General features: G+C 53.5%; 5 protein-coding genes across 5 annotated transcripts; all 5 read right to left on the bottom strand.

Annotated features, from left to right (window-relative positions):
• Positions 1–342: 342 nt before the first annotated feature.
• On the bottom strand, positions 343–735 carry AB675_7203 (Alpha-galactosidase 2; the record flags this gene model as incomplete). The annotated part of the gene is made up of 1 exon (XM_018147554.1): positions 343–735. One exon carries the CDS (start codon positions 733–735, stop codon positions 343–345), a length of 393 nt encoding a protein of 130 aa, XP_017995030.1.
• A 23-nt stretch (positions 736–758) lies between these two features.
• Positions 759–2,794, bottom strand: AB675_7202 (putative alpha-galactosidase C; the record flags this gene model as incomplete). The annotated part of the gene is made up of 3 exons (XM_018147553.1): positions 759–1,884; positions 2,053–2,656; positions 2,701–2,794. 3 exons carry the CDS (start codon positions 2,792–2,794, stop codon positions 759–761), a joined length of 1,824 nt encoding a protein of 607 aa, XP_017995025.1.
• A 1,332-nt stretch (positions 2,795–4,126) lies between these two features.
• AB675_7201 (H(+)/Cl(-) exchange transporter 3) lies at positions 4,127–6,849 on the bottom strand (the record flags this gene model as incomplete). Its single annotated transcript, XM_018147552.1, has 4 exons — positions 4,127–5,176; positions 5,300–6,475; positions 6,511–6,687; positions 6,745–6,849. 4 exons carry the CDS (start codon positions 6,847–6,849, stop codon positions 4,127–4,129), a joined length of 2,508 nt encoding a protein of 835 aa, XP_017995040.1.
• Positions 6,850–7,836: 987 nt separating this feature from the next.
• On the bottom strand, positions 7,837–9,532 carry AB675_7200 (putative transporter; the record flags this gene model as incomplete). The annotated part of the gene is made up of 4 exons (XM_018147551.1): positions 7,837–8,402; positions 8,460–8,624; positions 8,672–8,814; positions 8,889–9,532. The coding sequence occupies 4 exons, from the start codon at positions 9,530–9,532 to the stop codon at positions 7,837–7,839; spliced, it is 1,518 nt and encodes a 505-aa protein (XP_017995034.1).
• A 468-nt stretch (positions 9,533–10,000) lies between these two features.
• AB675_7199 (uncharacterized protein) lies at positions 10,001–11,072 on the bottom strand (the record flags this gene model as incomplete). Its single annotated transcript, XM_018147548.1, has 4 exons — positions 10,001–10,195; positions 10,244–10,686; positions 10,740–10,996; positions 11,059–11,072. The coding sequence occupies 4 exons, from the start codon at positions 11,070–11,072 to the stop codon at positions 10,001–10,003; spliced, it is 909 nt and encodes a 302-aa protein (XP_017995020.1).
• Positions 11,073–12,241: the final 1,169 nt, after the last annotated feature.

The raw sequence follows: 12,241 nt of genomic DNA, 5'->3' as shown, positions 1-12,241 counted from the left end.
CGGAAAAGAACATAGCCGCTTGCACGTGGCAACGTTAGAGCACACGCGTTCAGGTCAGTGGTCTGTTGTTGCCTCGATATCGCGTCGGATGCTGTCTGCTCGGACACATCGGATGAGCCGCGAGGTTCTGGCTCGCTCGGGTGTGGTCCAACAAGTCCAGACTGGCTCAGTCAGGAACACTTCATCTACACGAATGATTAAGCGATCTATGCGTTGAGACCGACACTGCCAGCCAATCGCTTCGCGGCAGCTTGCGCCAATGTCAAGTTTTCGGCCACGCAAGTCCTCATGACCATGTCCCGTCCCTAGCGATGGAATGCCGTGGGTTATGGCATGCTTCGTTCACACTCGCTCGAGGAATATAATCTTACTATCGAAGTCGCCGTCGAACGCGAATTGCATACCTCCGTTCATCAGCGTTGCTCCGGAGAAAACTCTGTCGCCGTCTAAGCGATACCTCGCCATGGGCTCGAGTCCCTGTAGCTTGATGACCGGATTCTCGTGCATTGTAGTAGACAGCAGCTGATATGCAAACAGAACTGCCTGGGACCCGTCCGGCGATATAACGAGAGCCGCGGGGTGTTGCGAGGCTCCGGGTAGGCGAAGTCGGTACAGATCTCCTCTCACCACAATCGGATTCACCTTCTCCGCCAGCTCGATCAGCGCAGGTATCTGCTGTCGTTCGTGTTCTTCGAGCCGGTCCGGATCAAGTTCGAATCCGAATGACCCTCCCATCATAGCCACGTGGGCTCGAAATTTCAAGGACTGGCTGCGTTTCGTCGAATGACTCGGTGATGCGCTACATGCGCCGCGATCGTCGATAAGGGATAGACGACCGATGTGCCGAAGTGAATGTTGATGCGCTCGAGACCGTCCATGTTGTCCGATGCCCAGATCTGAGGGAAATACTGAAGCACACCAGGGTCGAAACGACCGCCTCCTGCGGCGCAGCCCTCCCAGAGAATGTCAGGGAAGCGGCTGGTGAGGGTGTCGAAGACTCGATACATGCCAATGATGTACTCATGGTAAGACTGAGGTGAGGCGCTTTCGTGTATGGCGCGATTGTGATCCCATTTGACGTATGAAACATTTGCGCCCTTGAGAAGAGTGGTTATCGAATCGATGATCGAGTCCTGGACTTCGGGCAGACCCAAATTGAGAACAAGTTGACTCCTCGTTTCGCTCCTGTCATGCAAACCGGCGCTCATGACCCAGTACGGATGTGCAGCGTACAGCTCCGACTTCGGACTGACCATCTCTGGCTCGATCCAAATGCCGAATCGTAGCTTCTGTTCCGACCTCGCCACTGGCAGTTTTGTGATCCGATCGACGATGGTCTTCAGCCCCGATGGGAATCTTGCAGGGTTTGGCGCCCAATCACCGAGTCCGCCTTTGTCGTCAATTCGTGGATGCTTGACGCCGAACCAGCCATCGTCAAGCACAAATAGCTTCATGCCAAGGCCAGCCGCCGACTTTGCGAGCTGTTCAATCTTGGTCTCGTCAAAGTCGAAATAAAGTCCTTCCCAGGAGTTCAACAACGGCGGCTTAGGCTCGGTCGCAAACTTGCTCTTGATCAAGTGGTCTCGGTACAGCCGGTGGTAATTGCGCGAGATGCTGCCCATTCCGGACGAGGAGTAAATTGCTACACACTCAGGTGACGCTATCGACTGCCCGGGCTGAAGTGACCACGAGAGTTGATAGTTGTTCATGCCGATTGCTGCTCGCACAATGCCGTGCGGACTCTTCTCGACCTCGGCCGCGAAGGATCCGGTGTAGACCAGAGAGAATGCCCAGACGTCTCCATGCGTCTCGTTGCTGTCTGAAGCTGTAACTGCGAGGAAAGGGTTGTAAAAGTGTGAGGAGAAGCCGGTGTTGCTACCGAAGCTGTGAGCCGTTAGCACCGGTCTTTCATTGCATGTGTCTTCTCGCTCTTCAGACGAGTCGTTGTATCGCGTCAGGTGGGTCGCTCTTCCGCGTCACATGAAACATTCACTGACTTCCCAAAAGAACGCGAAAAGTATACAAGCTTGGCCGAATCGCCGAAGTGCTTACCTTTGCATGCCATAGTCTACCTTCCGCCGAAAAAGTGATCGTTCACGAGACCACTCGCCTCGAAGACCAACGACATCGTAATCTGCGCTGGGCAGATCGACGCAGAAACTCGCCAGCTTCTCCACAACTACGTCCTTATCACTTTCGTTGGTCAGGACGACTCGTCTTACGATGGCATCGTGCTCCGGAAAGATCGAGTATAGCAAGTCAGCCGCGACATGCGAATAGGAGTCGTACATCCTGATGACTAGCGTCTTGACGTGATCATTCGAGCCGAAGGTCGCAGGCAGTTCTGGATAATCCGGTTTGCCATCGAGTACTTTGTAGGACTGATATCTGAAATGGCTGACAGTGGAACGGTCGTGATGTTTCAGGAATACCGCTGGGTTTCGAAAGTCCCCTTTTCCGAGTTCGGGAAACTCTCGTCGTAGGTGGCTCGTTGTTGACCAACCACTCGGCGGTGTCGTTCCTGGGACGGCGGGACTTTCTGTCACAGTGCCACCAAAATGGTCGGAGAGGAGGTCACCAGTCTTGGAGTCCCTACGGAAGCGATACGACACATTTCTGCCATTCAGAGCGAATGTTGTGCCATCGGCAACGATTGCTGCAGCATTGTCAGAACCGTATGAGACCGGCTGGGTCACTCACGCTTCAAGAATGGTCGTTCGGAATCATAGGTTGGATATGCTGTAGAGCCCATATCTGCAGCAGACGATGATAGGGTAGACGTGACCGTCGCCATTGCTCTGGAAGTCCTATTTGACGGTTATGTAGAGAAGAAGGGCTCAGAAGAGGGAGGCGGGAAACGAAGTGGATTATGGCGGGAAACCCTGGATGCCCCAGTAACCAGTGCTCCATCGCGGCAAGCGGATCATTGACCGGTCATTCTCATTCACCTGAGTGTGGAGAACGACGACCAACCCTCCGATATGGCCACGTAGGAGACGCAGTGGCGATCTGTTCATGGTTGGCAGTCGTGGTGATGGAGGCTGCCAGTGGAAGAAGCTCTTGATTCAAGGTTGCTCCCTCCGTCGCTTGCCATTGACCAATCTCGGCGGTTCATTGTTCCTGCTGCGGGAATGACGACAGCCGCTGCCACTTTTGCCGGAGGCAGCTGTAGTTCGATTCTGGTACCGTGTAACTGGTGAATTACCAGCCACTCAAACAGGATCCATGTGCATGACCTGCCCCAATGTATCGCTATTTGAGCAGCAGAATGTGGTTATGGCGAATATCTATGGATGTGGAAAGCCGCAGGCGATGTTTCTGCCATCCAGAAGGGATGTACACCGAAGCCGCAGCTGCTTCATCGCCTGGGAATAGAATCAACGATTTCGCGAACCCGTCCCACCTCCTGCACTCCAACCCTCCCTATGGAGTGCTCGCTAAGCTCGCCTGAGGTGGTAGTGAGTCGGCGGCCGCTTCCAGACGATGTTGGAACGGAGAGCAACTCAAGATCGAAGTCGTCTCAGGGTTCAAAACCGTCTTCAGCAGCAACTGCAAGTTTCTCGTACCGTATGACGTCTCGCAATCATCGCGGAACAGATAGAAGCTGCACTGACTTCTCAAATTGGCAGGAGGTTTTTTGTGTTGACTCGACGGGCTCTTAGCAGGCAGTGACCACTTAAATAGTACAAAAACCCGAAACGGGAGGTCTATACAGCATTGACAACATGCTCATGAAGAGTTCGCAATGATCTATGGATAATTCAATTTGACCTCTCGCAACATGTTGAACCTGATGACGCTAATGATGCTGCTAGTGATGCTCATAACAATGGGTGCAACCGCCTTCTGATAATGCCGCAATGCTGATCTTTCCAACAACTCCTAGTTTCCCAATTTGACCTGTCGGCTAACTTCAATGCTTGCAAAACACGCTGCTCTGTCTCCGCCGCCGGCCTGGCTCGTAGTGTCCGAGCGTCGTCAGGGGCGACACCTCGTCTCTCTCCTCCAGATCCAGCAGCGCTCGCCTCGCCGCAGATGACTCCGGAGCGATAGTGCTGCTGGTGGCCTCTCCGTGTTCTTCGTGGTCGACGCTCATCCTGCCGCAGCAGACATCGAAGCCGAGTTCCTACCACGTTCCTCTGCCTTTGGCATGTCTCTCCTCTTCAGTCTTGACGTATCTGACAAAGACCTTCTTGTGTACCATACCGCGATATTCGCCCTCGTCCAAGACACAGATGTATCGCAGTCCAAGTTTGACGAAGCATTGGTAGACGAGATCCATCGGGCTCTTGATGTCAAGACACACCGGAGCTGGATCGATATATGGCGTCATATCAATTGCTTGCGAGCTCCAGAGTGGCGATTGCTCGTCTTGATCTTCATCCTCGTCATCGTCCGATATGCGTTCCAGTCCATCCCAGATAGACCTGGCGTGTGGGTCGTCAATAGCAGTCATGCGACACATGGCAGTAGTCTCGTCCTCGATACGATCGAGGGCAAATTCGAGGTCTGGACCTGGCATGAGACCAACCAGGTACTTGTTCCGAATCAGTGGTATGCCGCCATCGAGCTCGCCAGCATTCTGGAGGCGATTAAGCTTCGATCGCAGCTCAGTTGCCTTGACAATGGGAGAAATGCTGATATCGATGTAGCGGTCGAAAGTAGACCGTGGTGTGATGTCGCCTAGCTTGGTATCGAAGACCGGCGAGACCTTGTTGTCGAGGAAGGGGTAAGAATTCATGTCGGTGAGAAGATCGTAGATGCTAAGTGGCTCGACTGCATCAGCCGTCCATTTGGCGAACAGAACCGCAAGCGAGAATGGCAAGACATGGTCGAGGCTGCCGGTCAACTCGAAGAGAATGACTGCTAAAGTGACAGACAGTCGTGTAACCCCACACATGGTTGCACCCGCTGCAACCAGTGCATATACCCCGGGCGTGACGCATGATTCCATGCCGCTGTTGACCGGGCATTCCGTCCAAAGAAAGAAGCCAGGATGGTGGACGACAACATACTGAACACAATGCCCGAAGATCCGGCCCATGAGGCCACCGACGACCATGGACGGGACATAGATGCCGGCAGGGACTTTGATACCGAAAGTAATGACCGTGAGAAAGGCCTTGATGACGAACGCAATCGTGAGGTAGCCGATAACAGCTGTGATACCCTCCTTCTTGGGACACAGACCAGTGAACGATGTTCCATCGCATGGACTTGCCACTTCGAACAAGAGTTCGGCCACGGGTAGGCGTGTGTATCGATTCCAGAATGATGTCAAACCAGTGACTAGTGCTACCAACAGCACTTCAAGCATGGGGTACTCCTTGATGATGCGTATGCGGCGGAACGTCTTCGCCCAAAATCGAGATGCTTTGATGAATAATGCTCCAATGAGGCCACCTGCAAATCCAAGGAATGCGAAACAAAACAGCTCGAAGAATCTCCAGTCACTGACGTAGGGTACCTCGAACAGCACAATTTTGCCTGTGCCGTACGGATTGAGGAATTTCAGTGAGAGTGCCGCGGCAATGCAGCAAAAGAATGTGCGAAACAGGGTCTTGGGTGGAAAGTAGTAGCTGACCTCTTCCAGCGAGAACAGCACACCACCCAGAGGCGATCCAAATGCAACAGCGACGCCACTGGCTGCACTGGCTGACAAGACCTCTCTCCGCTTACCGTCGTTGAGACTGTACTTGGAGAAAAGCCTGCAAGCCACGTTACCAATGCATGTAGCGATATGGACGTAGGGTCCTTCTTTGCCTAGACTCATGCCGCTGGCGACCGAGAAGATTAGGGCGACGAGCTTTATTGCAAGTGTTCGAAGACCAAGATAGCCGTGAAGCACAAAGCCACTTAGAATGACTTTCACTTCGGCCACTCCACTGCCGGCAGCGGAATAGTAGATGCTTGCGGGGATTGCCTCCAAGTTCGTGAGCGGTTGAGGATTTTTTGACTCTTCATTCTGAAGGTTGGTCTTTGCCGCTGCGAGGTTCTCGTCGAAAGTAGTGGCAATGTGTGATGGGACGACCGTCCGCGAGTAGAGTGTAAGGAAGCAGGAGATGCCCGCCAACGTGATACAGCCGATGTTGAAGAATATAAAATCGACCCAGACAGCTTTGACACCTGACGGCTGAATGATCTGTGACCACGTCTGCCAGTCATCACAGTGGTGAGCTCCCTGGCAGCAAGCCACTCTCCCAAAGTGCCAGCTTGATTTGCAGACACCGCGCTTGAGATCGAAGATGGCAGTCTCGGTAACATCAACGAAGTATGCAGCAAAGGCCGTGAGGACGCCGATCAGCATGACAAGAATCCAGCCTTGGGCTGCATCGGCAATCAGTGCGAGGTTTCCGCGAACACCGCCCTTACGCCGGAGAGCGAGGACTCGATGTCCATCTTGAATACTGTCATGAACCCAGTCGGTCGATGTGAACTGATCGTACCAGACTCGTTGATGAAGGTCCAACTGCTCCTGTTGGGATTGTTTTAGCCGAGGAGTTCTTAGACCTGAAGCCCGATGCCATTCAGGGCTGAGTCCGGCCCCTCCGCTTGGTGCTCTTGAGTGCTGCCGGCGCGAGCGTACGCTGTGTGTGCTGTGTGCTCTTGATAATATTGGATATCTAGGTGTGGTTCGGCTTCCGGACATGTAAGATGCGGCCGAATCTTGAGGATCTTGGAGCAGTCCTGTCGTCTCGTCTGTATTCATGCTTTGAGCATCGCGTATTCTTATTCGTACTTCACTAGTAGATAGTGGGCGGACCGATGGGCGAGTTTGAGTAGGGCTTTGAGGTTGTGATCGTGTAGGGAGTGTATGGCGAGTTGTAGGTTGGAATTGCTCTCGGTCATCTTGGTCTGAGAGGTCATCTGAGAAGGCGACACTGCGTGGCATTCTTGAGCGTGCTTGCTGCCAGTATCAATATCGTCAGAGCAGGAGCAAACGACAGTGTGCCGCGATGCTAGGGGCAGGCGAAGGAGCGTGACAAAGAAAGTGTGATCGCTCTCGAACGGCAGGTGCTGAACAAAGACCCCTCCTGCTGTGTAAGGACGACATCCAGCCAGATGGTGCTTGCGACTTGTGAAGTTCCTGCAGCGTCAGTATGTAGGCGAGGTTTCGATCAACACCTAGGCAACATAGTCAGGCATTCAATCCAATGGGCAAGGGGTGCATCTGGGGCGGAGTGCTCCCAGCGAGCACGAGATGATCGAGAGATCCTGTGATACTCGCACAATACATAAGAACGGGCATCAGGAGATCTCATCGAGAATGCCGAGCCGTGGCATCAAGCACAACAATGCTGCAAAGGGTCAGGTGGTCATCTCACGGACAGTGGATGTGGTCATCCCCACAGACCAGTCGATGAGCCGCGTCGCGCCCCGCCAAATCCGCGTATGTAAGCTAAGAGCGGCGGCGTTGCGCATCATATAGGGTCGCTAGGTGCAACGATCAGCATAGCCTGCAGCACATGGAGACAAGACGGAATTCTGGTAATGGCGAGCTCTCCTTTGTGGTGCATGTCAGAAGGATGGCAAGATGCAGCGATGACAAGGAAGGAATGCAGTTGCTGGTCCAACTCTCAATTTGCAACGTCAGAGAGCTCCCCAAACTCCCCACCACACCTTCCATCGAAGCCTCGATGTCGTGCAGCAGGAACCATGCAGAAGCCTGCACAGACTCTGAACTACTGCACCATCATGCGGGAGACCCGGGAACATTTTCCTTTTAGGCAGGCTCAACGTCTACACTGTTCACTTTGCTCACGATCTCTACCACACAGTCGCGTCGATGGCACGGCTTCCGATGACTCGCGATACCGATGATTCCGTTCATAATCCCTAGAGAAGATACCTGAAATCCCGATGTTTCTCATCAGCGGCCTCCTCAAGTCCGTTTTCACCTGCTACCGACTGCTCGCTCGCACCATTCCCAAGAGCTTGATCCCTGGCCAAATCCCTCCTCTTATTCTCCTTCCACATCAGGTACGCCTTCACGCACACCAGAACAGCAGCCAGCGTCTGCAACCCAAGCAACGTCCCATGACCCTTGAAGAACCGCGGCGGCTTATCGTAGATCTTCGTGCCAAGGATACTGTATGCCTGCGTGACGAACTGGCAGAGCGCCCAGACAGTGGACTTCTTCGTGAAGTTGGGATACGTCACTGTGACCCAGGTCGCAGCGAGTACCGTGCCGGTGTTGGAGCCAATGGCGACAAGGCTTGTCCCTGCGATACGAGCGACCTTGTTGGTTGTCGCCAGGAGCAGGACGAATCCCGCAGCAGAGATTGCGTAGCAGAAGAGGAGAGGTACGGCTCGGGCGGCATACCGGTCGGAGATCGTGCAGATGATTGGGACGGCTATGAAAGCAGCGCCGTAGGGGATGACGGTGAGTAGTTGAGTGTTCACTGTGAGGACATGCTCGTTAGTGTTATAGATACTGGTCAAGGAGGGTGCGAGCTTACATGGTGAGAAGCCAAACTCTCTGATGAATGTGGGTGTGAACAGGGTGAACGCAGCTACACCGAGCCCGAACGCAGGTAGAATCAGGCAGTCGAGCCACGGCTTGACGTCCTTCAGCGCCGCGAGCATTTGCTGAGGAGTGAATTTTGCATTGATGGCGTTCTTGGCTGCAAGTCATGTTAGCATCGGAAAGGAGCAGTGTCGACGCCCGTACCTTTGAGAGTTCTTTTCCTGATCAGCTCCCGTTCGGCTTGGCTCCGGAAGAGCCAACTGCCCTTCTCAGCCACTGTATCTGGTCGCGAAGGCAGTAGGAACAGCACCAGCAGCCCCCAAGCTATCGTCGGTACACCCTCGACTCTGCAACGGGTCAGCAACTCCTCTTCAGAACTCATCTCGTGCGGAAAGAACCAATGGCATGGGAAGCGACTCACATGAACAGCCATCGCCATGCCGCTATACCGTGAGCGTCATGCAGATTCTTGCCGACCCCATAGGCTATCAGACCACTCACGGCACCAGCCAATGGTGTTGCGTTCCAGAAGATGGCGACGCGTAGCGCGAGCTCGTCTCGTTGATACCACAGACTGACGAAGATGAAAGCAGCCTGAACAAAAGCTTCACTTAGACCCAGCAAAAACCGAATAGCGATCAAGGCGCCATAGCTGTGTATTGCAGCGATGAGGGTGGCGAGCATGCCAAAGACGACAGTAGCGACGCCGAAGTGAAGACTTGGTCTGATGTAGAGTAGGGCCAGACAGCAAGGTAGCTCGATTACCGCGTATCCTATGAAGAAGACAAGGAGGGTGTTGTAGTACTGGTCTGCACTCAAGCCCAAGTCTTTTTGTAGGCCAAGGATTCGTGCATTGCCGATCTGGCCTCGGTCGACATACGAGAAGAAGTAGCAGATCGCTAGAATTGGTAGGATTGTCAGGTCTTGTTTGAGCAAAACACGTCGTTGCAGTTTGGGATTAGCCGCAGCCAGGTCCGTGTTGCCTTCTTCGTCATACTGGTCGGTGGGCTTCTCAAGATTGTCGCGGTCCGAGGCCGACGTCGATAGTGCTATTTCGTTATGCATGTTGATCGAGGAACAAAGATAAGCTTGCTGAGCGTCTGAATATTCGACAACACAGCCAGGGACCTGGCCGGTTCTTATACGACGCGCAAGCGATTGCTCGCCATCTCTGGGGATGACCGTCCCCGTGGGGACGGAGCGTACGTCGGCGTACTCGAACAGCTCGGCGTGCCTGCCATGCGGATGCCAAGCTAGAAGGCGCGCTTGTAGATAGTAGTCTTGATGCTGCGACCGGCTGTTCGGATCGAGTTTCGGCCAACACCGGCCTTGGAGATCGGCCAAGTTCGGAGTCGGGCAAAGTTGCCAGCATGTCCAGAGGGTGCTCGTTACCCTCTCGGCGCACCAGACTCGACTTCGGTAATTCGGGCTCAGCGGAAGATGCTCAGAGCGTGGCATAGATGTCGTCTCGGCGGGAAATTTGGTCTGCGCATGATGTTGATGGTGATCAAGCGCACGAACTCGGGGTCTTGGCTAAGTCCAACCATGCGACACAGGCATGGAAAGGGCATCACCATATAGACCGAAGTAGTTCCCATCGTACACGAAGTCTGGAAAGTTCGCCAGTTGGTCAATATCCATTGCTTGGGTCGCCGTTGCGAAAGGGTCTGGCTCCTCACGAAACTCCTGTCTCCACCACCACGCACAGTCGAAAAATACATTCATACTCTGCGAACCATAAGCACTTGTAAGTTGAGAGCGACAATGTGGACATACCATACGGCTTCTGATCCGTACGCTCAGACTATCTGTGTGACCTTGAGCGTTGCGGAAGACCGTTGTGCTGGACCACAGCTGGGTCAAAAGGACAGCCGCTTTCAGATCGAGGTCTGCTTCAAATGTGCTGTGAAGGCTTTTCTTCCGGAGAAGGGCGATCACTTTGAAGTAGCAGCTTTCGCCGAGTCCTCGATCAATACTTAGCTCTGGTGGCGTCCGATGCAGCTTCAAGACCACATAAGCTGCGAGCAACAAAGTCCGCGTGTGATAGAAGCTGGCATAGTGTGCGTAGTCTGTGTCAGCGTCCAGCTCTGCGAATTTCTCGATCACATTTATCGCTATTCCGTACAGCTCAATCATCCCGCTAAGGTATCGGTAGTGATCTGCGAGCATGCAGCGAGATACGCATACATGTAGCCTAACGCAATACATGGTCAATACGTCTGAGGAATTGTTAGATTTGGTTCTTTGGGCAAAGCAGCATATTCTGGCTTACCAAGACCGCTTCGCAATTGTGGTTGCAGCATGCGGGTCTGGGAGTCGAACAACTCAATCAGTGCTTCTAGCGTCGAATCATCAGAGCTCGCCATGAAGTGTGGAACGATCTTGCATAATGCTGTCGTCTGAATATGAAAGAGCTTAGTCCTCAGTGCCAGTTGATTTGGATCAGTGACGTTGGCATCTAGCTCAGCCCAGTCCGGTTGAAAAGCTTCAATGAAGATCGTCGGAGGCAAACCGTCAGCAATACTGGCACTATCGAGTTTCAACACACCGTTTCATTCATGCGACAAGGCACACTGGTTGTGGTGACTCACCTGTGGCATGCCATGACGCAGTATCGCCATATGCGAGCACGGAAGCTTTGCTCCGTTGCATGAGCTTGAGCTTGTATATTATCGCGAACAAAGTCTTGCCCAATGCCTACAACATGGAGCCCAATCTAGATTCTCAGTCAGATACGCTGCTGTGGTGGGGAGCAAGGCAGGACTTCCTTGCAGTGCGAGCTGTACACAAGATCCGGCTAGCACATGTACACCGTCTTGATGTATATGAGCCACTGGGAGCGGCCAAGCACACAGAATGACCAGAGCCTGGACCAATTGAAGAGGGTTTTGTCTGAGTCTAAGGCTCTGAAAAGCCAGATCAGCCAGCCTTGGACTCAGTTGGCTGAACATCGTAGGATCGCCAGCATACTTCCGCGCTCCGACGGATGTGATGGTCCAGAACAGTATCGGAGACTTCTCGTACAAACCGTCAGGATTCAACATATGGTCAACAACTGGCACCTGGGTCCAGTAGTGGGCATAGAACCTGGAGAACAATGAGATCTGCCTAGCATTGACTGTCAAGGCAGTGAACCTTACAAGTTGAAGCAATCATTGATCTTGGCTGCTGGAAACTCAACTCCTGACAGCGTTCTAGGCTGTCCTAACGCCTGCGAAGCTGAGTGGCCGGCGAGCCCAACACTATGGCTAGAAGCTGTAGTGGGAATAGAGTTCGCAACATCGTTTGACTGCTTGGCTGACGCTGATGCATTTGAAAAGGTCGTCTCGACATTTGTGCTGCTGTATGAGGGTGCTTGAGGCTCGGGAAAGCTTTGCGCGTCCAGGCCTGCCCGGATCCTGCTGATCTCGCGAACCAATTCCGCCTTGCTAAGCAATGTTCAGCATCGCAGTCCCGCATAGCAGCAGGTCTGTACTTGCGTGGGCTTCTTCACCCGGGCGTAATCGCCTTGGAGTGTACATTCGCGGTCCGTCCTCCGACAGCGCGAGCAGGGCTTGGAATAGTCTTGGTATGCATCGCATTTCAACTGAGATGCCGTGAGTTCGGGGTCTACGCCATCAGTGGGAAAACATCACCTTGTTCTGACGGCACTCGCTACAAGCCACACGTCGTTTCTTCTGGGGTTCGGTCTGTCTGGCCGTCGGCGAGTCCATGACAGCGGCGTGTGGTTGAAGGGATCGGAGGAGTCAAGATTTGCTTCGGCCAAAACAGGCG

This window comes from Cyphellophora attinorum (genome assembly GCF_001299255.1).
Source record: "Cyphellophora attinorum strain CBS 131958 chromosome Unknown Contig45, whole genome shotgun sequence".
NCBI classification, from domain to species: Eukaryota; Fungi; Ascomycota; class Eurotiomycetes; order Chaetothyriales; family Cyphellophoraceae; genus Cyphellophora; species Cyphellophora attinorum.
This window is presented reverse-complemented; position numbering and strand designations above follow the sequence as displayed.